This window comes from Cygnus olor, chromosome 1 (genome assembly GCF_009769625.2).
Source record: "Cygnus olor isolate bCygOlo1 chromosome 1, bCygOlo1.pri.v2, whole genome shotgun sequence".
Taxonomy (NCBI): domain Eukaryota; kingdom Metazoa; phylum Chordata; class Aves; order Anseriformes; family Anatidae; genus Cygnus; species Cygnus olor.
Window position 1 is genome coordinate 181,747,687 of NC_049169.1, and position 26,733 is coordinate 181,774,419.

Consider the following 26,733-nt stretch of genomic DNA (forward strand, 5'->3'; position numbering starts at 1 on the left):
AACCACCTTTGGCATGTGGGGAAAGAAACATGGCAAAAAAGATGCTTTCAGATTCGATCAGTTACTCCACACGTGTGCATACGTGCGCTAAGGACATAGCTGGGTGTCATCACGTGCCTTAAAAAGTGTTTTCATAACAGCGCGTGCATGCAGACGTATGATCTGGCAGTAAATTGCATGCCGTGGGCCTACGTCCAGTCTCGTCCTCTCCCTCCTAGTTATTGTTACTCATTTTCGGAAAATATTGGTTGAGGCACAACGGGCTGCAGTTAAATAACACTTCCACTCGCTGCCTTGGTTTGGAGGGACGAGGAACGGGCTCGCCGTGTGGCCCTGGACGGGGACACCAAATGCCCCGGCCAGCTGCAGGTTTTGGGGCTCCCAAGCCTGTTGATAAAAGCCCTCTGCTACTGAAAACAAGGCAGATTTTTCTACCGGGTTTGCCAGTTTGAGGAGAGGAACATCATCCCTGAGCTCACTTGTCTAGGCTAAGGGAATGTCTCGATTTTAAGCACAGCAAAAGTTCTGCGCCGCCTCGGACACACCTCCGGGGGCTTCGGGGCTGGGCAGAGGGGGGCGGCACGTCCCGGACCCTGTGCCACTTTTGGGAGGGGGTACGAGCCTTGGGGAGGGGATACAGACTGAGTGCCCCCGGAGGGAAGTGAGTACGGGGGAGAAATGAAGCGCAGCCCGTCAAGCCTCCGAGTGAGCCCACCCCGAAGCTCCGGCAGCCGCCCCGAGAGCACGTCCAGCCCGGGGCTGCCCGGCGGGGACAGGGCCGGGGGAGCCGCGGCCTCAGGGGGGGCGAGGGTCCCCTCGGGAGCCGTCTTGGGGACTTTCCCCGCAGCAATCTCCCCCCCTTGGGCCCCGCACCTCGCCGGGACGGCACCGGCTACCGCCTCCTTCTCGAGCTGAAGGGCTCTCGCTCCCCGTCGAGGGGAGGGACCCCAAAATAACCCGAAAACACACGCACGCATGCAACCCCCCCGGGAGCAGCCCGGGGGCACCGGCACCCTCCCGCCCCGCGGCGGGGGGCGGCGCGGTGCTGCCATTGGCGAGGCTCGGGCCGGTCCCTCCCCGCCGGGAGGAGGAGGAGGAGGAGGAGAGGAGGAGGAGGAGGAGGAGGAGGAAGGCTGGAGGCGGGCCCGCGCGGGGCGGTCGCTCCAGTCGGTCGCTGCCGCCGCCGAGGAGCCGGGCAGGGCGGCGGGGCCGGAGCCGCGCCGGGAGTCGGCGGCCGCGCCGTCGGGGCCGCGCCGGAGCCTGCATGGGGCGCTGAGCCGCCCCCCAAATCCGCCCCCGACAAGCCCCAAAGCCTCCGCCGAGCTCCCCCCCCCCCCGCTACCGGCCCCGCCATGGCCGAGGCTCCGCAGCTGGTGGACATCGACCCCGACTTCGAGCCGCTGCCGCGGCCCCGCTCCTGCACCTGGCCCCTGCCGCGGCCGGACTTCAACCCCCCCAGCTCGGCCACCTCCAGCCCGGCTCCGTCCTGCGGCGGGGCAGGAGCAGGAGGAGCAGGAGCAGGAGGAGGAGGAGGTGGTGGAGGGCAGCCCGAGGGGGCGGCCGGCACCGCCGCAGCCGTCGCTGCCGCCGCCGCCGCCGCTGCCGCCGCCGCCTCGGGGGCGCTGGGCGCCGACTTCATCAGCAACCTCAGCCTGCTGGAGGAGAGCGAGGACTTCGGGCCGCTGCCCCCCGCCGGCCCCCCGGAGGCTGCCGCCTGCCGCTGCGGGGACTTCCCGGCGCCCGAGGCCGGCTGCCGCCTCCACCCGCCGGGGCCGGTGCCGCCGGTGCCTCCGGTGCCCCCCGCGGCCGTGGCCGGGCTGTCGCCGGGCCCCGTGGCCGGGCAGCCCCGCAAGAGCAGCTCGTCCCGCCGCAACGCCTGGGGCAACCTGTCCTACGCCGACCTCATCACCAAGGCCATCGAGAGCTCCCCCGAGAAGCGGCTCACCCTCTCGCAGATCTACGAGTGGATGGTCAAGAGCGTCCCCTACTTCAAGGACAAGGGCGACAGCAACAGCTCGGCCGGCTGGAAGGTGAGGGGAGGGCTGGGGGCACCGCCGGGACCCCCCCGGGGCTGGGGGTGCTGCGGGGTGCTCGGCGCTGCACACGCCGGCTGTGCTGCCCGCCGCCCGCTTTGCAGCGCGCTTGTGCCTTTCGCGTCTTATTTCATTTTTTTTTTCATCTTATTTTAATTTATTTTATCATATTTCATTTTATTCTACCTTAATGGGTTTTATTTTATCTTTATTTTATTTCATCTTATTTTATTTAATTTTATTTATTTTATTTCATTTCATCTCATCTCATCTCGTTCCGTTTCACTTTTATCCCACTCCATTTCACTTTATCCCACCGCACTTCATTTATTTTATTCCCAAAAGGAAGAAAAAAAAAAAAAAGGAAAAAAAAAAAAAAAAAGAGCCGCTTCTGCCCTCCCCCCGCAGGGCTCGGCCGGGGCCGGGAGCGGAACGGGGGGGCGGCCGGGGCTCGCCTCTCTCCGCCCCCCCCCCTCCGCCCTGCCCCGCCGAAAGCAAAAGTTCACGCCGTGTCACGGCGTCGGCCCCGGGCACAGCGGCCGGATTTTGGGGGCTGCCAGTGTTGAGCCCCCCCCAGTGCCGCGGGGTGCGAGGGGCGCTGCTCGCCCCCGGGACCGCCCGGCCCCACAGGGGGGGGAACGGGCCCGGGGACTCGGGGCAGAGGCAAACGGGGCTGGGGAAGGAGAAGGGGCAGGACAAGGGTTGCAGAAACACCGTGCGTTTAATGAGTAAGCTGGCTTTGCCTGGATGGCCGCGCTGAAGTCGCCGTGCGGGAGCGGCTTCCCTATTAAATTGTGGGGTTTTCTGCGCTCCCAGGGCAGGGAGGACCGGTGGCGAGGAACCTGTTGGGCTGGGGGGGTTTCAGCGCAGCCCAGCTCGGTGTCACTTTGCATGGGGCTGGGCACCCACCGTGGTGGCGGCCACCCCCATCCCCGTGTCACCCCCATCCCCGTGTCACCCCCATACCCCTGCCACCACCCCCAGCCCCTCTTCTCCCTAGCCCCTACCCCAAATCCACCCACGACGGACCCAGAGCGCCTGCTTTTTCGGCATCCCGTTGTTGCGTGAGAGCGCTGTCAGAACGAGCTCCCGCTGCCTGCGTGAAGGCACAGCCTCCTCCTCCTCCTCCCTGCGAAGGATGGCAGCAAACGTGCGGGGTGCGTGTGCCGAACGTGGGATCGGCGTGTTGTGCTGCTGTGCTCCTGACTTGGCTCGTTAGGGCAGTCACACTGCCAGCTGTCGAGTTTTGCTCGCCTCACCTTCTAGTATCTGTAATATTTGCATTTTTTTTCAAGTCAAATCCTGCATTTATATAGATTTTTACTTGCCTAGCTAGGAGTGATTGTTACGTCAGATGTTCGTCAACGTCATGTTTTTACGGGGAGGCAGCACCCTGCTAGGGAAATGCAGATGGATCTGAAACTCATTGTCAACTGAAGGCTTTTAAGACTTTTAAAAAGTAATTTGTTAGTTCCTATCAATGTGTTTGACTAAAAAATTTAAAGGATAATTGTCTGAAGACATCTTTCACGAAAAAGCCTTAATAGGAGGGGAATGATTGATAGCTGACAACTTTTAGATAAGGTAACTTGTCACCTGAAAACGCTGTTTTTTTTCCAGTGGTGTTTCAGTCTGTCAGAAATAAAGCAAGTCGGCTCGAGTGCCTTTGCAGAGCGAGTCGGAGAGAACTGAAGGGAAAACAAACAAAACTAAAATCAGAGCAAAGAACTCCCAAGTTCAAGCAGGCACATCAGGAGCTTTGCTAGCTGCCTAACTTATTAGGTGTTTCTTATTTTATTGCTCCTCTTCCTGTGTTGCTTCAGCCACTGACAAGCCTCGCACACCTCCTTCTGGCAGAGCGGGTGCTGCCGATGCCCACGCACCCGTGCTGTGCTGCGGCGGGGAGAGCTGATGCTGGCACAGCCCTGGGACGGCAATACCCCGTGGCAGGGCGCTGTAGGTACCCCAAAAACACACACGTGCAGCCTACACGCTGCCCTCAGGCCTCCCTTTGGCCACGTTACGGGCAGGTGGCTCAGAAAGCTGCTGTGTTGGATCGTGTTGGCCGCGTGCTGTGTGGGTTTGGTGCTGTGGGTGCCGAGCTCTGAGTGGGGCTGGAGCTGGCCACAGCCCCTCAGAGCCAGAGCATCGCCGGGTCAGTGCCCGGGGTGCACGGTGTGTGGGTGTTCTGCAGCCTGAGAAAGAAAATGTTTTGTTTTGCTTTGCTTTTTCCCTCCTAAATAAAGCTTCGTCTTGTTGGAGCCTGCGTATTTGTAAGTGTAAACAAGGCACCTTTCAGATTATACACAAACTCTGAAATACACGAGGAATTGTAACAGAATGTGCACTTTATGCCTGGTGGCAAGGCTGTGTTTGTCACCCAGGAGTCGAGAGCTGCCTGTTGTAATGCTTGTGAATCAGCACGGACCCCACTTAATATCTGATGTTGAACTGCTTTTTCATTTTTTTGTTGAATAAAGAAGTTCAATGGTGTTGACATTATCTGTTGGAAGCTCGGAATAGCATCCAAGTTCTTCTGAGCAGAAACTTTCAAGTGGAAATGTGATTTTAAATAAGAGTAGTAAGGGTAGTAAGATAAAATTCTCACTGTTAGCTTACTGAAGTAGTTAAAACTGCTCTTGGCTGTACGTGCAAAATAGTTTACTCCAGACTTTCTTAGCACAAACTCTGCTTTAAAAAAAAAAAACACCCAAAAAAACTCGGTTGAGCTCCAGGGGAGTGAGGGCCGCCTGCCCAGCGGCTGGGCCCTGCCAGACCTGCCGCAGGGGTGAACGTGGGCAAGCACCGATAGCGAGCGGCGCTGCTCAGAGAAGGCTGAAGCAAGAACAAGATCTGTTTCCGAGATAACTAAGAAATTGTTGTGAAAGTTGCATGGAAGAATGAAGCTTTTGTCTCGTAGCAGTCAAGTGAAAGCGGTATTTTCTTCTACCTGTGCGAGTGGGAGACTGTGCATGGGGCTTAGGACAGTTTGTAGTCCACAAAGGGATTCATCATGGCCATAGATAACTTTTCCTTTACTCAAATCTGATAACTTTTTGGCTAATCATCATGTGCAAGAAATGAAACACCTTTGTGGCGGGCATATTTCATGATGTCTTTTCTTTACGTCAAAATGGTTGCGCTCTGCTGCGAAGGAGCTATCAGAGTTAAACTTACCTGAATGGCCTCAGGCTTTCAGCCTCCTATTGAAAATGTGTTCAAACCACAACCTGTAATACTATGTTGGCTACATGCAGCGACTGTTTGGACAGAGGTCTTCATTAAGCAGAAAACACAGGGTTTTGGTGGCTCCCATCTCAAGGTGGCTGCAGTGTTTGTTTTTCCCAGCGGCAGGTGTGAAGGCCGCACGTGCATTTACACCTCCTTGACTTCTAGTCCTAAGGAAACTTGATCACCCAAATTTATTTGTTGCCGTTGCTGAAGGAGTGAGGACAGATGGTATTGAGCTGCAGAAGGACGAATGGATGTAGGCCCGAGGACAAAACGGGTACAGGGAAGGAGCTTCGGGTGGCCTCACCATAGGCCGGTTCTGTGGTCTCCTCCGCAGTGAATCGGCCTCCGTGCAAAATTGGTGCTGGGGTGTGGTATATCCGAGTTGAAAGCCACGTGTGTTATCGAGCGTTGGAAGGCTCTGGGAAATCCGGAGTGATTGGTTGTCAAAAGCTTTTGGTTCTAGATCGGGGAATAATTTAAATCAGAGAAATTTGTGCAGAACTCAAGTAGTTAAAGTGGAAGAAGTAGATCTCAGCGAGGTTTTTATCGCACATTTCCACATCGAAATAGAAATGTCACTTTAATTAAAGATTGCCTTGATGAATTGCTCAGTGTTCCCTCAGTGCTGGTTGCACACCTGCAGGTATTTAACTCTGTCCCAGTGTAGTAGATCAGAGGCTTTCCTAGGAGGTTTGTGAACCCTTAGCATTGTGTTACGCATGCACACAACACACCCATGCGTGTGCATATAGGTATGTCTATCTGTTTGCTTCCCTATTTATGGATTCTGCCAGGTAAATCCTCTCAGAGCCATGCCTTTTTACATATGGCACTGGTAACAGCCTTAGCACCTGGAAGTTGCAGTTGTGTCTGCTCTGTGTGAGCTGCTGCGATCTCTCTTCCAGACCAGTTCCTGCCAATGCCCACACAGCTGTGAGTTTTACTTTTGGTGACTCGTGTACCTGCTCACTACCACTATCGGTCCTCGGTGGCAGCCTTCACTGCCTGCCTCTGAGTCACCAGCCTGAATCCTGCTTAGTAAGGGAAAAAAAAGGTTCATGGCTGAAAGTTCACCTTAATCGTTGCAAGGTGCCTGCACCCTCGTAACTAGTGATAAAACTCCATGCTAACCCTTCATCGCTTGTTCCTTTTAAACTTAATTCTCTTTCTCCATCTATATTTGCCCTTTTTGATCTTAAACCTTGCTTGAAGGACGAAGCCTGTTCTGGCCTCAGACCTGTGTGCTGCTGCCCCTGCTTGCGGGCTTGTGATGCATCCTGGCGATCCATCACGGGTAGTTTTGAGCTTCTAGTCCAGGCCTCGAATTATATGTTGAAATTAGTCTTCATTTTCTTAGCATGTTTTCTATTTACTGCAATTGCTGCATGCTTGTTCAGTTTCTTGTCTGATTATGGGCAAGATTAAACGCCAAAACAAAGCACCTGAGAGGCTTTGTATACTGACACAATGAACTAAATCTTCCTGAAGTGACAGGCTTTGAAGAAGTTCAGTACAAAAACAAGGCAACTGGTCTCTTTGCCACTGTACTCCTTACGACATACTTGGCTTCATTCTTAATGTCATTATTTTTTTTATTACATTACTTCACAAGGGGTCAGTGGAGTTGGTGGATTAGGGAACGGGCTTTTGCTGCCTGTATGGAAACAGCGTGGTACAAGAGGATAAAGATGGTTAGGTGACTTTTATTTATTTATTTATTTATATAATGATCAACAATAAAGTAGGCAATTTATATATATAATATATATTTTTAATAATACTCCAGAAATGGTGTACCCTTGAGATGTTTGTTCAGACCCTCTTCAATTTCCAAAGCATAATGCTACCTAAATATATGCTACTCTGTTTACACAACTGGTGAATATTTTGCAAAAAGAGTGCTCGGCTTTTGGAGCAGAAATGCTGATACATTTTGCAGCCACAGATTTGTGAAATATGTAGGGCTGTGGCCACAGCCTACAGAGATTCAAACTTCAGCCCCTTTTGCTTTGGGAGAAAGTTAGTGTTTGAAACAGGGATTTCTCATGGAAATGATTTTGTAACCTTGAGTAGTGAATTCTGAAGTAAGATAAACTGAAGACACCCATTAAATAGTTTGTTTTCCTCTTTCAGAAATATGTAAAAAACGGATAAATTCACTTTATTGTTAACTCCTATGAAGAGAGAACTTCACATTCACTGATGCTGGCTGCAGCTAACTATAGTTAAGCATATGGCAGTGCATACCAATATTTTAATGAATAGTGTTCATAGCTTGTAGCATTCTGTGTGTAAGTCTGGTGTGCCAAAGTGAGTTTTAAATACGGGGGAATACTGCTTTTCATAATGATAGGCTGCACTTCAGCAGTGGATGAAGTGTGCAGGGAAGAGTCACGTTTTGAAGAATGGCATCTGTGCCGCTGCACAGATAGCTTCAGCATGAATTACGTTCACTTCTGAGGGCAAGTGCTATTCACATTAAAGTTATTTCTAAATATATTCATTGAATGTTACTCCTGTGTGTTCATCAAACAAAGCTGCTTCATTCCTATGCTTTAGTTTGTAATATGCAAACACCTTCAGTTAGTGCAGCAGCCGTATTATGCCATTTCTTGGTAGGTCTCCGTTCCTAATGTAGGAGGTGGAGGAATAAAAAGAATGAAGTCAACTGCTTTACTGTACTGATGATTATCTCAGACTAAGAACTTCATTAGGCCTTGCGATTGTGCTTAGATTTTGGTGGTGGCTACTGATCTTTACCAAATAATATCTAAGGAGGCAAGCTTATTTAGTGTGGAAGCACTTCTGCAGTAAATTGCAAAGATTTAGTAGTGCTTTCCCTTGTGATACATGGGATCATAGGGGAAAAGTCTGAAAGTCTTCTGGGACTCTGACAGCTGCTACATCTTGCAGAAAGTTGCTGGAGAAGTGGAGGGCCCCGCTCAGTTGGCCCCAGGCAGCTTGCTGTTGCTCACGGCGTTGAGCATCGCTGCATGGTATCAATGATGTTACAGTCCAGTTTGCAAACACTTCTTGTTCTAGAGTTAATTCAGCCTCAAGGTACAAGTCTTCTCTTGTTCTAGCCTTAGAAAGCTAATTTTTGGGAATGCTAGGAATCCACGCAGCTGGAAATGCTCTCGGTCCTATTGCTGCTCCACGCCAGTGGGCCAGGGATGGCTGTGGTGGCAGCTGAGCAGCCCGTGTTCCCCCGACGTGTTAACTGCATGCTGGTGTGAGCCTGCGGGGCTCCTTTTGCTTTTTGTCCAGGCTGTTTCTGTGGTGTAGTTTAAGTTTTGAAGCCTGGCACATGCATACTTGAGGGAACGCAGTGTCTGTGTGGGGCATACTCTAAAAAAGCACCTATTCAGATTTGACTTTTGATTGATTGCCAAAGAAGTGCTCGCAAGCAGAGGTGTCCTTTACCTATAGTGTTTGCTAACTAAATGCTATCTGCTACCTCTGCTTCGTAATATGTAAGAGCTCTTATTAATTAGCATCTCTATTTTTTCTGAGTATCTGTCATTCAGAGGCCATTTCATGCCAGGCCTCCGTGCATCTCCTGCATCAGGATGTGAAAGGATGAAGGCGACGGCACTCCGCGTCTTGCATGTTGGCATCTCCCTCTAAAAGTGCTAGAGGCTTAACCCCCTGGCCCTACATTTAATTTATTTAGTACCAGAGTGAGATTTTTTAAATCACACCCAGAAATCAGGAAATTAAAAACTTTTTGGAACGAAATGTGGCCGGCGGCCGGGCCCTGCTGTCCTGCTGCACCACTGATGTTGTAGAGGAGGAGGGCAGCGAGCGAACTTTTCACCCAGGGCTGTTCTGAAATCTCCTAAATCTACTTTTCTACTTTTTTTTTTTTTTGCGGGGGGGCAATTACCGTGAGTGGGAAGCAAAGGTGCTTTGCTTTTGCTTTTTTTTGGGAAGGGGAACTCCGGAGCATTGGAGCCCTGACATTCATTTTATGGGGAAAAATGAAAGTGCGGATCGTATGCTTTTTATTTATTTTTTTTTGTTGTTTTTTTGCTTCTTGAATAAGGACTGTTTGCATAGTGCAGAGAATGGACTTCAACTGTCCAAATGCTGTTTGCAGTCTTGCCTGCAATGAAAAAGTTGCAACTTCTTCAGTTTTCTTATGCTTAACTCCAGAAACTGTGACGTGGGTGGAGTTTCACTTACCCATCACTGACTTTTCAAACTACGCAGTTAGATAAGACTGAAGCAACTCGCTATAAATGTGGTGACTTGTTAGACCGCATTTATTGTGCAAATGAGCTTACATCCTGCAAGATCAGCAGAAATGCTTAATGTTTGCCTGGCTGGAAATTAATTAAAGTTTGGCGACTGAAATTAGAGGAATGGATTTGTTGTCCATTGTGTTATATAGAGCTGCCTTTCAGTTCCCATAATATGAATTAGCACGGTTGCAAATGGTTTTTGGCATGTGTGAGTTTCGGGTCCGAGCTGGTGCTGTCTTCTGGCATCTGTAGTGTTTTTAGATTGAAGCAAAACTCGTTTTGTCTTGGATGCTGTTCTGTAATGTGTGTTTGAATGTATCTGAGGCAGCTAACAGGAGTAAGGATATTAACAATCCAAAAAAATATTCCTGTGGTATTGGGGGGGGACTGATTTGCCTGTAGCTTGCATTTGTTTGAAACCAATTCAAGTTAATCTCCTAATTTGAATGTAATTGTTAGAATAAAAAATAAAGTACCTGTGCCATACGTATCTTGTGCATATATCCAGATTCAAATTTTGATTGCCAAAAGCATACTTACAGACTGAGAAATCTTTGGTGTTTGCCAACCGAATTATATCTTATAGCGAGGCTTTGCAATATATAGAAACTCTTAATTAGGTATTCAAAAAATGAAGACGCTGTTATTCAGAGATGCTTCATAGCAGGCCTCCGCAGTTCTCCGCTGTCAGGATGTGAAAGGATTATCTGCTCTGTGCTCCCATTCGCTGTTAACGTGTTGATTTCTCTTTCCAAAAATACTCTGTTCAAATGTGAACTTTCAAATTAGATGAAATTGTTTGCAGCCCCCACAGCCCCTTCTCCCAGAAAGCCCACCTCTGAAGGCATCCTGGTGATGGGCCGAGGGAAGAGGGATTATTCCCGCTGTCGGAACGCCTGAAGAGATGGGGAGGTGCGCGCTGGCGGCTTTTGGGAAAAGCTTGGGGCCTGGCTGCTGCCCCGGCCCTGGCTGGATGCTGCTGTGTGGATTTCTGTGTGTGCTGGAGCTGTGATGCAGTGGCTGCTCCATGCCACAGCCGAGCCCGTCGGAGCCGTCCTGTGAACACTCGCCTCCATCCGTCAGGCCGGTGTGCTGCTATTCCTCTAGTTGTTCATGTGTGAGGAGGAGGAATGAAATCTCCTGTTACCTGTTACAGCAAGAAATGTGTAGTAATTCACCATATATAACACTATCCAAAGATGCTAGGGTATGTATCCCTTGGCCTCTCAGGAGGATGCCCCGCTGCCGTGTCTGTCTTTTGCTGAGGTGCTTCAGCTTCTGAGGTTCAGGGCAAGGAGAGCAACAGTTGTGCTGAAGGGAAAGATCCATGCTGCAAGTATTGTTTATTGATCATATTTTTGATCAAATATTGATCAAAAAATAAGTGTTTATTTATCAAATTCTCTCAGGTGTATTATTACTTTCCTACAGAAAAGATGAGGAGAGGCTCTTTATCAGGGAGTGTAGTGATAGGACAAATCTACCTTATTTTTTAAGCTAAAAGAGGGTAGATTTAGATTAAACATATGGAAGAAATTCTTCACTCAAAGGGTGGTGAAGCACTGGCACAGGCTGCCCAGAGAAACTGTGGATGCCCCATCCTTGGAGGTGTTTAAGGCCAGGCTGGATGGGGCTTGGAGCAACCTGGTCTGGTGGGTGGCATCCATGCTCATGGCAAGGGTTTGGAACTAGATGGTCTTTAAGGTCCCTTCTAGTTATTTGTAGTGTTTGCACCCCTGACACCTCTGCTGCACTTGTCCTGCCTCTGCCCTGCCTCTTGCGACTGAGCTCTGCTCAACTGATGGATCTGCAGGTCCAACCAGAAGGCATTTGAAATTCAGGACGAGGATACAGCCTCATGTGTGACTGATCAAAATACATTATGTAATTCAAACATAAATAAAAATGTACTAAATATTTTTATCTAGCTAGATAAATTTAGGTCTTGATTAATATCTAGAAGTCTATAGCGAAGGAAGCAATACCAAAAACCATACACAATATATATATATATATATATTTTTTTTTTTTCAGATGTTAAAACCCATAGCATGACAGCATGTTTAAGTCTTTAAGCAACTTCCTTTTCTTTGTAGTTATGGTATCTTGGCCCTGCCGTCCGTAGGCCAGCATTGAGGTGGAGCTGGAAGGCACTCCTGCATGCAGGTGACACGATGCTTGCAAAACTCAGAGAGTGCCAGAGACGGGTGAAGTCTTTAACTTTTGGTTGAAGTGGGATGATTATTTTTTTCCCCCACCTTATTTTCCCCTCTTCCTTGAGGAACATGCACAGCCTCGGAGGAGAACTGCACTGTCAGATTTTTATGGCTGAGGGTTTGCCTTTGTTGCAAGAGCTGAACATTTCCTAATACAACACGAGTGCGTATTCTAGCTAGCGGAGCAGTAATACTGGTCTAGGGTCCGGTCTTTGGTGCTGTTGGTGCGTTATGGCCTTGTCCACAAATGTAGTAAATCCAGTAAATGTGCTGCTGAAATAAATGGCAGGAGAGGAGGTTAAGGCAGTATTTTAAAATGCAGCCTGTTGCAATTGATTTTCGGGAAATAAGTAGATGCTATCTTAATGCAGAGTGCTCCATGCTTGTTAGGAAACTTGAGTCGCTCTTGAATAATCCAGTTTGTTTAGTCTATGAAAACCTGATACTGCACTCTTGCCTACTTCTTCTTTACAGTTCTATGGCAATTACATAGCAATAAGCATTAAAAGGAGAAACCATAATCTTCTCTGCTTGCAGTCCAAGCCAACACCAGTCATCTCCTGATGCTATGAAGTCATCCTTTGCTTTGAGGTTGCTCCCTAAAGCCTTGGTGCAGATGTCTGCTCCAGGTGAGCAGTTGTGTTTTACTCCCACTGCATCCAAGCCCTCTGCAGAGCATCCTCCTGGAGCTGGCCCATGGTGGAGGAGAGGAATTCTGCAAAGTTCCTCCTGCCATTTGATGGTCCTCCCTTGGTTCCCCATTCTGGAGCACTGGAACAAAAATGAAGATGTAAATGAATTTGCAATTATTGCACAACCGGGTTATGCAATGAGGCTGACGTGTAGGGCATACACATGTAGAAAACGCCTGTTTGAAGAGATGGCATTAAGTGCAGTTTCACCACCTTCTACCCAGAGATGAGGCTAACTGTGTTATTGGCTTCACCCCCTCCTTGGTTAACCTGGGTATTAAAGCACACAAAATATTCCGCTTCTGTTCACTGAGACATATTGTTGATGGAGCAAAAAATAAATTAGTTCTTATGGACTGTTTATTTTGGAAGGGCTTTTTTAGCTTGGGGCCTGGAGTCCAGGCAATTAACGTTGCAGTAGTCAATCCTGGGGACGTGTCCTGCACAGCAGTGAATTTTTGTACTGTCAGCATAGTCTAAAGCATCTCCTAAGTGTGTGGGGATTTTTTCTAAATGAGGGATGGAGTTTCGGTCAGAGACATCGCGTCCAACAGGTCTGTGAGTGAGCCCTCAGCTGGGAACTACATTTGTTATTTCCTATGTTTTAGTATTTCGCTGGAAGAAGTCGTGCTGCTGGCTCCAGCCCTTCATGTGAAGGAGGGGGATGGATGGCAGGGTGCTGTAACTGCATTTCTGGGGCAGGTTGGTTGGTGAGGCTTTCCTGACACCGAATGGATGCTTGTGTCCCATCCCTGGTGAAGGCAGAACGATACCACAGAAGAATGCCTTCAGCTGAGCAGATCCGTGTTCAGCTCCTGGGCTGGTGTAAATTCTTATCCCAGCTACCCCACCCTGCCAGAAATGGCTGGTGCTGTTGTTAGTGTGATGTGCTGTGGCTCCTGGCTTGAGTTTCATTGTACTTTTTTACTTCTCTGTGGGAAAACAAACTCTGCTCCCTGCCCACCCCTCAGTTGCTCCCCTTCTTGCCCCTGTCTGCATTTACTCCTGAGAGGTGCAACAAATAAATAGTATCTCTGTACGCAATGCTTATTGCTGATTGAAAGAAAAATTCTGCAAAATAAGCAAGTAGACTGACCTGATGACTCCTCATGACAACTGTCTAGTTAAAGTTAACATGCAGAATATTTTTATCCTAGTTTACTCCTTGGAGGCTAATAGAGGGAATGCTGCTAGAGTAATTTTAAGATGAATCATGCCATCTGCCATGCACGGTTTGCTGTTTCAGCAGTAGGGGAGCAGAGGGAATACATACATACGGTGGTCTGAAACAGCATGTTTGCTTTCACTGTAAAACTAATTTGAATTTCAGAGCTTTTTTTTTTTTCTCCTTCTTTTTTTTTTTTTGTCCCTTGCAGGCATTTTATATCCCTTGCTTTGGTTATCAGTTTAACACATGGCTCCAGCACTGATACTGCTCTGTTGGATGGTCAGTGCCAAATTTTTCAGCCTCCTTGTTCTGCTGAGACTTGGAAAGCACACCTGATTTGGCTTGCTAGTGTCTTGAAGTGGGCCACTGCAAAGTCCTTTTTTGAAAATACGGTGCAAATGTTGACCCGTGAGACTGCCAAACGGAGCCAGATGTAATTTGCACCCCATTAAAAAAAGAAAAAAAAGTAGTAGTAGTAGTACTACTACTCATGTTAACAATAATATTAATAACAATAAAGTTGTAGACATATGGAACTGGAGAAGGTAGCTTGGCAGTGTACTAAGGAGGATCACTTGTGGTCTGAATTCTGTATGTCTGATGCTAAGACTTGTTCTTCCAGGAGCTCTCCTGAGCTGGAGGAGGAGCGTCCCCAGCACGTGGCTGTCTTCCCTGTGGGAAAGAGCAAGCTGGCATTTGGAACTGAAAAGTCATAACCACAGCGTAGCATCGAGCGTGTCATGTCTCATCTTGTGTTTTGTCCAGAAGCAATTATTTCAGAGACTGGCGAGTCCGTTAGTAAGGTTCTTGGGTTGGGATTTGGGAATTGAAAGGGGTGGAATCAGAATCTCAAGGGGTTTGTTCTTCAACTTTATCCCGCCTTTGAGGACAGTCTATGATATTAGATAATGCTTTAATTATTACTAGGGTGAGTAAATTCTTCTGTTCTAATATATTAAAAACCCTCCCTTGCTATCTCTCCTAAAGATCTAATTTTCTCATAAACTGATAAGGCTGGTGAACTGTTGCACCGAACAGTACTAATACATTTTGTGCTTTGTTCACGTCTTAAGCTTTTTACAAGAATTTTATCTCATGCACTTGTTCTGAGTGCCCTGACAAACTAGATTTGAAGAAACTGAGAGTAGAATATTGAAGCATGTAGCAATTAAACTATTTTCCTCCCTTTCTTGCATTTCACCCCTGCCCCTCAAGGGAATTATATATCTGGTAAAGTGCAGAATTAATTATGTGAGGTCAGTTGAAGGCCTGAACAATAGCATGCTCTCTTTTTCAGGCAAGAAGGAGAGTTGTTAAATGCCAGGAATTAAGAGCAAAGCTTGCTCGCCTTTGGAAAAAGAGTTGTTGCACCAGATACTGAGCTGACATGCAGGCAGATCTCTGCTACCCTTAGAAGAGGATTAGTTTATGCCCTGAAGCAAATGGGTTATTAACTCTTGTAATTTTATTTTAGCATGTTTAACAGCAGATACTGTTGTTTATAAAATCCATTTAATCCCTTTTTAATCACTGCAAGTTATTTTCCACTAGCTATCCTGCAGCCATGGGTTCCAATGGTTAGTTATTTACTGAGCAAAACATTGCATTTTTGTGTGCTTTTTTTTTTTAAGTCATTCTTTAATGCCTTGAATTAGAGGGTGGTTGTTTTTTATTTTATTTTTCCCCTAAATAAGTTGGGCCTCTACTTTTGCTGCCTTCTCCTCCCTCTTCATTACCCAGCTCTTTGAATATCTGTAGCAGTCCTTTCTTTCGCTCTTTGGACCATCTCTGCAGCATCCTCATTTCATCATTTTGCTTTTCCCTGGCCACTGCTGTTGCTATTTTTTCAGCAGATAATCCTAGCAGATTTTGTTTTCTTGGGCTTTGCTCTGCACCTCAAGGCATTTATTGATAAATAGGGGCCTTGTATTATGGGATGTATAAACAGAAGCATGTGACTGCCCTCTGCGTTCGATATGAGAATGTATGAAACGGCAGCAGTGGTGGTGTCACGATGCTCCTTGGTGCCTTTTAGAGCCTGTGGTACGGGGTGGGGAAAGGCTGGCAAACCTTCAGGTGTTCAGGAGGTTCTGTGTGCCTGAAATAAAAACCATCAACTTCAAGAAGAAAGAAATACATACACCAGAAGTCACTTATCAGGTGAAGCGTCTTCAGCTAGACACGTCTTGTAAAAGTAGCACCAAAAGATGCTTGCATAAAATACAACTCACACCAAGGTCGTTGGGCCACTTACATGAGCTTGTCTATGGCCCTGGGCAGTGCCATGGCTGCAGAGATTTCTTCTGAGGTGGAAATCTCCAAACTGCTCCTGTTCTGACAAACAGCAGAGTTTAGTAATTCACCAGAGTTTAGTAATTCACCTGCTGCATTTGTGGTGGTGGCCAGGGTGACATTTCATTTCCACGATCCAGCTCTTGGGTGATCCATCCTGCAGTGCCCAGTGGCTGGTCGCCCTGCCTGGTGGGGACCCAGTGCAGGCTGCTCATGCATTGACTTTACCTGCAGAGTTTTTGGAGTGAGTGTTGTGAATCTTGTCTCCCTTCTTTGCTGGAGGTCAAGAAATGGGAAGGGAGAATATTGCTATTCTGGATGTTTGGATCCATGTACATGGACCCCTACTCTGAGAGAGGGGTGTCAGATGTGACTGGGAAGTCTCAAGCCTTCTTGGGTTTGTCACACAGTCCTGGTCACCAGGGGATAGTGTGGGATCTTTGGTACCTTGCAAAAATCTGGCCTTTCAGTGCCAGCCACAGAGGCGCAATGTATCAATGCTGCTTTGCATGTGGGGGTGAGTTTTGTGGTCTCTCTGTCAAGTGTATGAGCTGAAATACATGCGTGCACCCTCTGAGCTACTTTCCAATGCAGTGTGAAAGATTACGAATGAGAAGGAGACAGGGATAACATTTATGTCTTTCTGGCCGTAGGAGCTTTGCCTCTTGGCTGTGATTAAGCTCGCGTTTAGCCCATGAATATTTTTTCTTAACGTTGGGAGATCTGCTATTACAAGAGATTTTGCCACTGGGGCTGGCTGGCATAAAGCGAATACCTGACTGACTTGAAATAATTTGATTAGTCTGTCTTGCGCTGGGAGAATCCCTTGCTCAGGCCTATCCCAGGGATAAATGAATCATGCAGAGAAGAAATCGAAATTGCCAACCAAGGCTTTACGTTTGTTGCTATTAAGTGACAGAGAAATGAGCTTTGCTGTGGGAAACATGCCTTTTCCCAGAAATATCTTGAGCTTGATCTGAACTATACTGAAACGTGAAAATTCCTTTCAAATTAAAGGAAAAAAAAATGAGGAGGCAGCATGTGCTTTTGTTGTCAGAATCTTCTGACCAAGTTTATTGCTTGTGTTGCTGCTCTGCTAAAGTACCTCTTACACTGAGTTTTATTACATGAAGTGTAGAAGTAGAGTAGCAAAATGTGTCCATACTGACCTGAATATTCCTCCCCTGATAACATTTTTTTCCCACTTCTATGTAAATCTTGCATTAATGTTCACACAGGTAGCTTCGGTAAGAAAAATAGATCTCATTTAACATCTAAGATACAACTTTTCATCTTCTGTTGGCAACCTGAAGATTATGTGTGTTGCTGCTGATGGAAACCTGTTGCGTGAGAGCCTGATGTGGTTCTCAGAAATTCCTTAGGAACGTCAAAGGTTCATAGTGGGAAATAGAGATTTCTTGTGTGCTCCTGATCAGTTAGCTGGTGTGGAGACCACAGTCCTCTTCTGAACTCTTTGTGAGGTTGCCTGTAGTTAGAAAGCCTAGTAGTTGCCTTCAGTTAAGTCTAGTGGGTCCTTTCCTTGCATTGACCTCTTGACATTTCAAGGAAAGCCTTTGGTTAGACAAAAAGGGGAAAGAAGACAGCAGGATATGATGAGGGTTATATAGTCTCCTTTTGGCTTAAGAGGCTGGGATCCTTCTATTGTCAGCTGAAGGGTGACAGGTTCCTGCTGTCACCAAGCAAAACTTCACCAGGCATAGTGAGTAACTCCTCTAGAAATGAGGCAGCCCTTGTGAACGTACCCACAAGTCCTTTCAGGCTCAAATTGTGAGACACCATCAGCTTAGGGAAAAGGCCAAGGGACACGGCTTCAAGTGCTGACAAAATAACCTTGTCATATTCAAGCCTGTAGTCCTGAGTGCATAGGACTAAGACAGTATCTCAGACCGTGTCGTTTCCAGCTCGTGTGAGGACTTCTGTATTTTGGCTCCATGAGGAACTGGCTCAGTTTGTCCTGTCATGCAGATGTTGAGGGTTTAGAAACCCCTGGATTTCTCTTTGTACAGGCTGCACTTTGGCAAACTGATTTGGAAACCAAGCTCTGTGCTTGTCCGTACCACAGTGGCCTTGGGTAGGCCATTGAAAGACTGGGGAAGAAGGAAGGCTCTCCAGGAAGGATTAAAACAGCAGGAATCTCCTAGTCTGTAGAGAAGTCATGGGTGTCACATGCTGCAGCAACAGCCTGCTCCTCCAAGGAGGTGGAAAGGTGACGGGACTTCCATGAGGTTTAACCAGCGCCCGACTCCCGGCCTGCCAGCACGAGGAAGCCTTAGCCCAGGTCATATAAGACAGAGCCCAGCCACACCATTTACACATAGCACAGGTTGTTTTTCAAATAAATAGCATAATTTCCCACATATGCGGTCTGCAAGGGTTCTCCCCCTTCTCCATTTGAAAGCAAGATGGGATACAATATGCTGTGCATCCTGGTTGCATGGGGTGAAATATGCTCTCTGAGCCAGAGATGGCCAGGATGTCTGTCAGTCCAGCCTCCGGGACAGACGTAAGAAATATCTCAACTGCAAGTTGTTTTGTGCTTACTAGAAAGCCCGCAGAGTGGATGGTTTCAGTATGGGGACAAACGCTATAACATACTGGTAACCTCAGCGGGTTGCAGGGAAATTTCCTCATGTTTGGGTGCAGTAGAGTTTTGAAAATCAAAGCAAACAATTGTGTTTTGGTTGTGGTGTTTATAAGAAAAGGCAACAGAGGAAATGAGAAAACTTTGAAAAGTGAGTTAAATAGGGATTGGCATGAGATGTGTTTTTTCTCTTTTTTTTTTTTTTTGCTTTGTAAATTCCTGCTTTCTCTTGCTGAGGCTTAGTGAGGAAAGTTTTACTTTCTAAAGAGAAGACAACATGTGTCATAAAGAAAAGGAATATCTTAAAGGTACGCAGTCTGTTATGTAATGGAAGATTTTGTTATGGAGAAAAACTGCAACAATAAGATCTTACAGGATTTCCTATTAGTTCAGGAAAAAATACAAACTTTACCTGGAAGCATGAACTCTTCAATAACATTGTAAATACAGAAGTGAATAATAAACATAAAAAGATGTAGAATTAAATGAATATTACAAACAAGCTGAAATTAAAGGGGAATGTAACTTGCTGTGAATCATATTTAAGAAAATGGCTATTTCAGTGCAGAAAATAAAATAGTAGAAGGAGTCAAAGGAGGAGCCTGTGTAATTCAAAGCATGTATGCTTTTTTCAAGTGTTGCTAGTTGTCCAATACAAGGTCTGTCTGCAAATCTTGTTTTTAGACATATATATTCCATGATATTTGGGTCAGAAGGAAGAGATTTTTGCTCTTATTGGTGTGTAATAGAAAAGAGCATACTTTTGCTTTCAGAAATAGTCCTGTGTAATGTCATTGAATGGATCTGTTCACATCATTAGCCAAAACAGCAATAAAAATAATCCAGTAGCTTAAAATGCAACATTCTTCTGTACTTTTAAGGACTGAGATCCAAAGTGTGAAAAGGATTAGAAAATTATAAACGGACATTAATTGATACACATCTGTGTAATATTTGTAAATCCTCATTTCTTGACATTCTAAATACCGGGTGCTTGTGCATCCCTGTATTGTTATTGAAACTGTATCGATTTGTAATGCTTCTTGAAGTGTATCTCTGATGCAAAATGTGGCCCCGAAATTACAGAAACTTCACTCAGGTTCAAATTTTTTTTTTAATGAGTCACAAGGCAGTAATGAATCCAACTTCTGTGCTCGTCACTCTAATATTTGTTATTATGACTAACTGTCATAAAACATAAAAAAAAAAAAAAAATTTCAAGAGCTAAGTGGCCATGCCTGGTATGGCATCTGAGCTCTGCTGGGAGCTTTGCGACCCCATGGAGGGGTGTTGCTGAGGAGGGACTGAAGTCTGTAGGAAACCATGGCTTGGCTTGTGCTTGCATAGCCCGAGTAGATCAACCTTCTGCATGCTGATATTTTCACTCATTTTGACCTGAGTTTTGGTGGAGGACAGCTGAGAGGAGCAACCCTGAATGTGCCAGAAGCCCCACCAACCACCTTACAGAAAACCAGGCTGAAGCTTAGGGAGGCCCAAGAGGAGTGGGATGTCGGTGGCAGTGAGGGCTGGCAGTGAGGGGGCAGCTGAGGAGGACAGGCAGGAGGAGAGGCTGGGACCGCTCGAGGCCTCACGGTGGAACCTGGAGCTGAAGCTGGGGCCGTGAGTCAAAGTCCCATGACTCCATCGCAAGACCATTAGTCCTTTTAAGTAGCTGCATGAGGGGCTGCCAAGAATTAGGGCTGATGGATAGCACAAGAACACAACTCGAATTATTAATTTTTTTTTTTTCTTCAATCTGGAAAGCAGCATGGGGTAAAACCAAGCACTGCTGCATGGCTCACAGGCAGACCCTGGCATGCTGAAGGGTGCATGGGGAGAAAAAGTCTTGCCTGTTGCAGTTGCAGCTCTGAGTCCTGACCATGGTTACCCAAAGGATCTTGTGGTTTTAAAGGTCATGATAAATTTGAGTTACTGAAGCATGCGTAAGAGGCTGCAGAAAAGGCAGGCAAGACGTTGTTGAAATCGTTCATTTGTACATTTGAACTGCATGTTTAAAAACCTTGCAGTCCAGAAACAACCCTTTAAAAGAAACTTTGTACTTTTATCTGCCCTTTTTTTGCTACAGTATTTGGCATTTGGTCTTAAATAACTTAGTAGTTATTGATTAGCAGTTTTGTAGCAGTGATTAATTCCCTCTGGGAATTAACATTTGGTTTTCATACTCTGGTCTACAGCATTAATTTACAGCTTGTTATTCTGTGCATAATGCAGAAAAAGAAATCATTTTTCCCCTACAACAAAATATTGGAGAAATTTTATATTTTCAATACATGTTATTTTCATACAAATAATAATGCATTTTTTAATGTGTAATGTCACTTATTGTGTATTTCAAATATGCAGTCTCTTTGAGACTGTGCGCAGGGGAAATATCCATCAGGGCTGTCTTCATTATATTCACTCCAGATTTTTTTCCTTTTACAGTTTGTGCAACTTTTGGTCTACTCGTATTTTCTACTACTTTTGGTATTTTTCTTTCTCTCTCTCTCTCTCTCTCTCTCTTTATTTTTATTTTTATTTTATATTTTTTAATTGATAATACTTAAGTTATCTATATGTGTATTTTTAATTGATTTTTCTATATCATTCTTATTTTTTTCTATATTATTCTTTTGTTCTAAGGGTTCTATGTATATGCTACTCTGTGTGTATATGTATAAAATATACATGCTCTGAATTTGAACTTGAAATAGCCATCTTAATATGTCTGTGCCTCTGGTCTAAGTATGTAGAATGATGATGCCTATTTTCTTCTACTGGTTACAATTCCTTTAGTTTGTAAATGGTGCGAGGACTGATTGCACCTTGCTTGCAATACTCCTGCCATTATGTATGTCTGTGTTAGGTAAGGGATGAATATTTTTTGGGATGCTGGTGTTCTCTCTCTTTTCATACTCTTCAGTGAGGTTTTTATGTAGTGCATGAGCAGACCTGCCAGAAGTAGGGCCCTATTTGCTTGGTAGCAATACCCAAAGCAAGAGATGGCACCTCTCCTCTAGAGTTTACAGCCAGGGGTCCTGACTCTGCCAATGCACAGTGGAGTAGCTTTGAGCATTTTGCACTGGAACGTGATTAAAGGCAACTTCTTGGGAGCAAAAGTGCAGGCGAGGTTAGAGCCTCGATCCTTACCTCAGCTCAGGCAGCCAGTTGTTTACAGGAGCAAAGTGGTGGAATCACTTTGGCAAAGAGGCTATTTGTCACAAATTTCATATTCTTTGGCTGTTTGGGCAGTATTTTTTCTTGTGTATTTTTCCTATGGTATTGTTTTTGCAGACCATATTGAAAACATGCTTCTTTTTCTTTTCTAATTTGATTGTAATAAGGGCTTTGTTAATCAAAAATAAGTGCAATAAGGCAGAATGAGTTGGTTATTTTTACATTTTCCTGTTTAAAAGAAAAAAAAAAACCAGCCTCAGTAAGTGAGCCACAATGAGCCGTGATGTATTTCCTCCATCAGGATGGAAAATAAGCCATTTATTATTTCAGCTCTGACTCACAGTGAACCTGCTGACACTGAGACATTTTATAATCATAAGGAACAGGTTAGGGCAGTAACTTGGACGCCAGGCTGGGGATTACCTACTTATTACAGTGTTTTACAACCTGGATGCTTTAGGTTTTCTGGCAGAAAGTCCTAAACCTCACACTAAACACCACGTTGTTATTGTACAATTACTGCTTGCAGGTCTTGCTGTAGGTGGTGCCAGCTAGACAGATGCCTTCATTATAATTATCCTTTTTACTATATATAAAGATTTCATCCCTTTAATCCATGTAAATTTTACTGTTCTTGAAAGTGACACTAATAGTTATACTCTGAGCCCTTCCTCCTTGTCCCATGTTACCAAAGTGACTTGGGGATGGGCTTGGTCAATACAGAAATGGGAGATTTCCAAGGAGAGCCCGGGTCCCGCAGGAAGCGGCGCTGATGACTCAGTAGACAGTGCTGGTGGTCATTGCATGGTCCCCTGACACAGGCTGCAAGAATAGCAGTGCTAACTCCAGCGTCCTGGCCAAACTCCAGCTGAATAATTACTTTCTGCCTGCCTTGAATTCCTCCGCAGCTTCAGCTGGAGAAGTTGAGCTTCATTTCCCTTCTTATAAACAATCCCATAGCGTTCGTGTGGAGAGGCTGCTCCTTCACGCCTTGGAGGTAACTGTATTTTGATGCTGGGTAGTGACTTTATCCTTGCACTCATGGATAGCCTGAGAAATGCCAACTCCTAAAATCTCATTTTACTATGAAAAGTATGATAAGTCATCTTGTACTCTACTTTTTTTTTTTCAGTAATAGTTTGTGAATACTATTGCATTTGCTGATAAATGAGGGCGTCTTTGAAATTCATGACCTTTTGACAGCTAGATGTTGAAAAACGACCGAGGAAGGGATAGTGAGATCCTCATTAGAGTCCAATGAGGCAGGAAAACTCTTCCCATATAGCTATTTAAAACCACCTACTGGGTCTTGCTCTTTGACAGGCATCAGAGCTGGAAACCTGTAACTGGATGTCTCTAGTCTACTTGAACCCGCAGCTCCAGATGGACATATGGACAAGTAGGGAGGTAGGTTAGAAAGTGATACCTCTCCTTTGAGAGCTTCTTCCGAAATATGGGCATAGCCAGCACTCTGGTCTGGATGTTGGTGTTCAGAGAGCCTCATCCCACCACCCTGGGAGGAAAGCTAGGTTGCCCAGTGAGAAGGACCAGTCCTGCCTGCAGGTGGGCATTGTGGCCCCTTCCACATATGGAGGTTCTGCCAATATCTCATTTCTCTTTCCTGTAACACAGTGACTTGAGGCAATCCACTAGATTGTTGTTTGCTGGTCAGTTGGTTTATTCTGGTGCCTGGTTAATGCGTTCCCTGATCTGCAAAGCTGACAGACCCTTGTGTCAGCTTGATTTTGTCAGTGAGTGACAAATCGAGTGTGATTCACTTGTGCCTTTACTCATTTAACATGAGCAAAAGTTACCTGAGAGAAACAAACTGCAGGTAGAAGAACTGGTTGACAGGGCTGAAGGCCATGGGCCCCTGATTTTGTGGTGGAGCTCATGTGCACAGAAGCTTGAACTGCTTTCTTGTGAGGAAGATGGAGTAGCTAACCTCGGTGCTGTGCTTATCTGATGGGGTCTGGATGAGCTTCCATTTGTCAGATATTCAGTACATGTTTGAGTACAAATACTAAGGCAAGATGCAGTGAGACTTCCCATGCATATAAGAGCTGCCTTTTTGCTATTTATTCTCTTGAAGAAGTTAGGCTTTGAAAGATCCACTCTTAACAGTCCTTTAATTGCTTCATCCTTTCCTTTCCTGATCAGGAGACTGCTCATGACTTCTTGAAGCCTGCTACTTAACAGCATTGTGTAGTGAACCACCAAATCTTCTTCCTATTGAACCCACATTTTAGCATTTTGTCTCTCTCTCCCTGAGTGCTCAAAAAGTACAGTAGTGATGCAGCATTTGTATCTTGCAATACTGGGTATATGCAATGTTGGATGTTTGATCAGAGTCAAAATAATTGGTTGCTTAACCTACGCAAGTTGCCTACTTAGCTGTGCAGGGTAATTTGATCAAGCCATCAAAAAGAGTGCTTGGTAGGTTCCCGTAACAAATTCTGTTTGCTGGTTTGTTTTGAAACCATCTTTTGAGAGTATATGGTACTTAACGTGTTGTCAAAATCAGGACAAAATAAAGCGTATGGATTAATACTTAGCAGAGAGAATCTGATAGCTTCAGGCTCTGTGGAAATGGCAAAATGGGAGCTGCAAGCACTTCATCAGAGTAGCCCAGGAATTTTTATTAGCTGTGTTTAAGCTCCAGTGTGTGATAGGTTCAATACCAAGAAAAATGGATACTTTCTGACCATGAGTATCTATGATAGCTGAAGGCATCGGATGAGAAAGGAATCTGATAGCGAACATTAAATTTTTATTAATAAATAAATGTTAATACCAGACTTTATAATTTATTGTATGTTAGAAAAGGCAAGTAATGTTATTGGTCTCCTTGCTTTCCTCCTTTTATTTGTGAGGCAGGGAAGCTCTGCGTATGAATTATGTACTTGAAAATGCTTCTTATAAATGCATGATCTCTGCATATTTGCATGCAGAAGAAACTGGACTATGCCATCAGTGTAGTTCTCCTTATATCGTCCGCGAATCCAAAATCTTATCTGTTTTTTTAAAGGATTATCATCTCCTATTGCCACAGGTCCACATAGATCTTCCAAGATGAAGAGGCTATACTGGAGTCTAGGCTAAAATACATACTGGCTTATCTAATCTGAAAAATCCCAGTATGGGAAGAGGTTATACAAAATAGGCAAGTGGAAAGGCAGTGTGGGCCTGAAGGGAGAATTTATATTACAAACGTTTTATTTATCATATGAAGTATGTGGGTAATCTGTTAGTTACTTTAATGAATGATTATTATGATTATTTTTTATTTGGCCTGGAACTTGCATTGAAGGGAGAACTGGAAGGCACAGGTTTTGGGAACGGAGGCTGACTGCATTGTGGCAGAACCGGAGCACGTCTCCCAGTACAGGATTAACATCTCAGTGCCACCGGCGTTCCCGTGTGAAAGAAAGGTAGCAATTTGGGAACCGAGCTGTACTCAGTACGTGCTTTCTTTGGGGTTGTGTGGATGTGTGAGCAGGAAGAGCCGCCTAATTTAAGGAGTTATTTAGAGTAAGAAATTGATTTTGTATGTGTATCAACAAGGAATGGTTAAGTAGGTGTTCTTTGGGAGTTACAAAGTTTTTTTTTTTTTTTTTTTTTTTTCAACTGAGACTGTTGTGTTTGTTGTCAAAATACTTTGTATTTTCTCTCCTGCTGTTACTTGGTCTGGTTGTAGCACGATGTTGCATTTTTGTTACCACAAGTCCTTTTCTAGGCCAGCCACGTGTCCAGCTAGGGTGGAGAGGGAAGGTACTGATTTATGAAGTATTCCCCTAGAAGTATGGGTTAAAGGCTGTAATAAATAAAGGTCTTTAACTTTGACACTGCTAGAAATTTCTATAAGTGTAATTAAGAGAGATTTCAGCTTGATGTTTTCCTTGAAACTTCAAAAGACAGATGCAAATAATTCTATGTAAAGAAATGATAAAGTTGCTATTGCACATGTTTGGGGTGAAAAAATGGTGAGATTAGAACAACTCAGACTTTCAGGGACTGAACTCTATGTACTTAAAAATGCAGGTTGGTAAAGAAAAAAATCAGGGGTCTTCCCTTACAACTTCCCTTAGTAGCATGGAGCTGGATAATGAGCAGCTTTATAATCATAAAGCAGGAATGTGGCGATGATTATATGTGCTAAGCGTCTTTCTACTGCAGTTATTTGATATGATTAGCTTCACACTTATTATGAAAGAGTGGTTTAAGGCTAAGAATGAATGAAATCCTACCAACCCCATCTTCCCATCAGCTTCAAAAGCTGGATTTGTGTTAGGCTCAAGTATGTGGGCCTCTCTCAAGACATTTGCTTTATGATAAGAATTTTTGCTGAGAAACTGTAGCTGAAAATATATGTACGTTTTACCCTATATTTCCGGGAAAACTTGGGAGTGTTCGTTAGGGAAAATTTGAATTTTACAAGTGTTTATAACTCTAAGAACAAGTGTTTATAACTTGACCTCTTCTGGATTTACCTATCCTATGTAAAGAAACTGAAAACAACTCAGTAGACAGTATGTAACAGTATGTTGTCAGAGCCTATTTGTGGCAGTAATCCCAAATATTTAATAGGAAGGGTCTTTCTAGGAAAAATATTATTTCATGAAAGAGACTGCGGTGAGAACACTGATCTTACAGTGCAGAGAAAACCCAAACCATTATGTCAGAAACAAGGTGTGATCCTTGTCTCCAGTCACATCATTTCTTTGAATCACTGCTTGGTCCTGAGTATTCATCTGAGAGGTCTCTGCCCCCTGCAAAGTGATATCCATGGAAAACTGGAGAAGGCAGCAAGAAGTCTCGAGCAGTTGTATTGTAGGAAATACTTAGGTTTGGGTTTAATTCTTTCTCTGTGTGATGTGGAAACACTCCTTTTTTTCTTAACTGTAGTGTGTGCATTGGGATGGAGAACGCCATTGCTTTCTGCAGCTCTATTCCCCTCCCTTTTTTTCCTTTAAATTTAAAAATAGCTTGTTCTTTGTTCTACAGAATTCCTGTTAGCATCCCTCTGCTACAAAATATACACCCAGAAAATGCTGCTTACAGAAGGAGATTGTGAA

The 26,733-nt window shown here is 45.2% G+C and overlaps 1 protein-coding gene across 1 annotated transcript in view; it reads left to right on the top strand.

The window, feature by feature from the left end:
- The first annotated feature begins 1,171 nt into the window (after window positions 1-1,171).
- The window catches only part of FOXO1 (forkhead box O1), a 69,844-nt gene continuing 44,282 nt past the window's right edge, over window positions 1,172-26,733 (top strand). Inside the window, exon 1 of the mRNA XM_040543170.1 lies at window positions 1,172-2,030. Coding sequence (XP_040399104.1) covers window positions 1,353-2,030 — 678 coding nt within the window. The 5' untranslated portion in view covers window positions 1,172-1,352. The remainder of the gene's footprint in view (window positions 2,031-26,733) is intronic.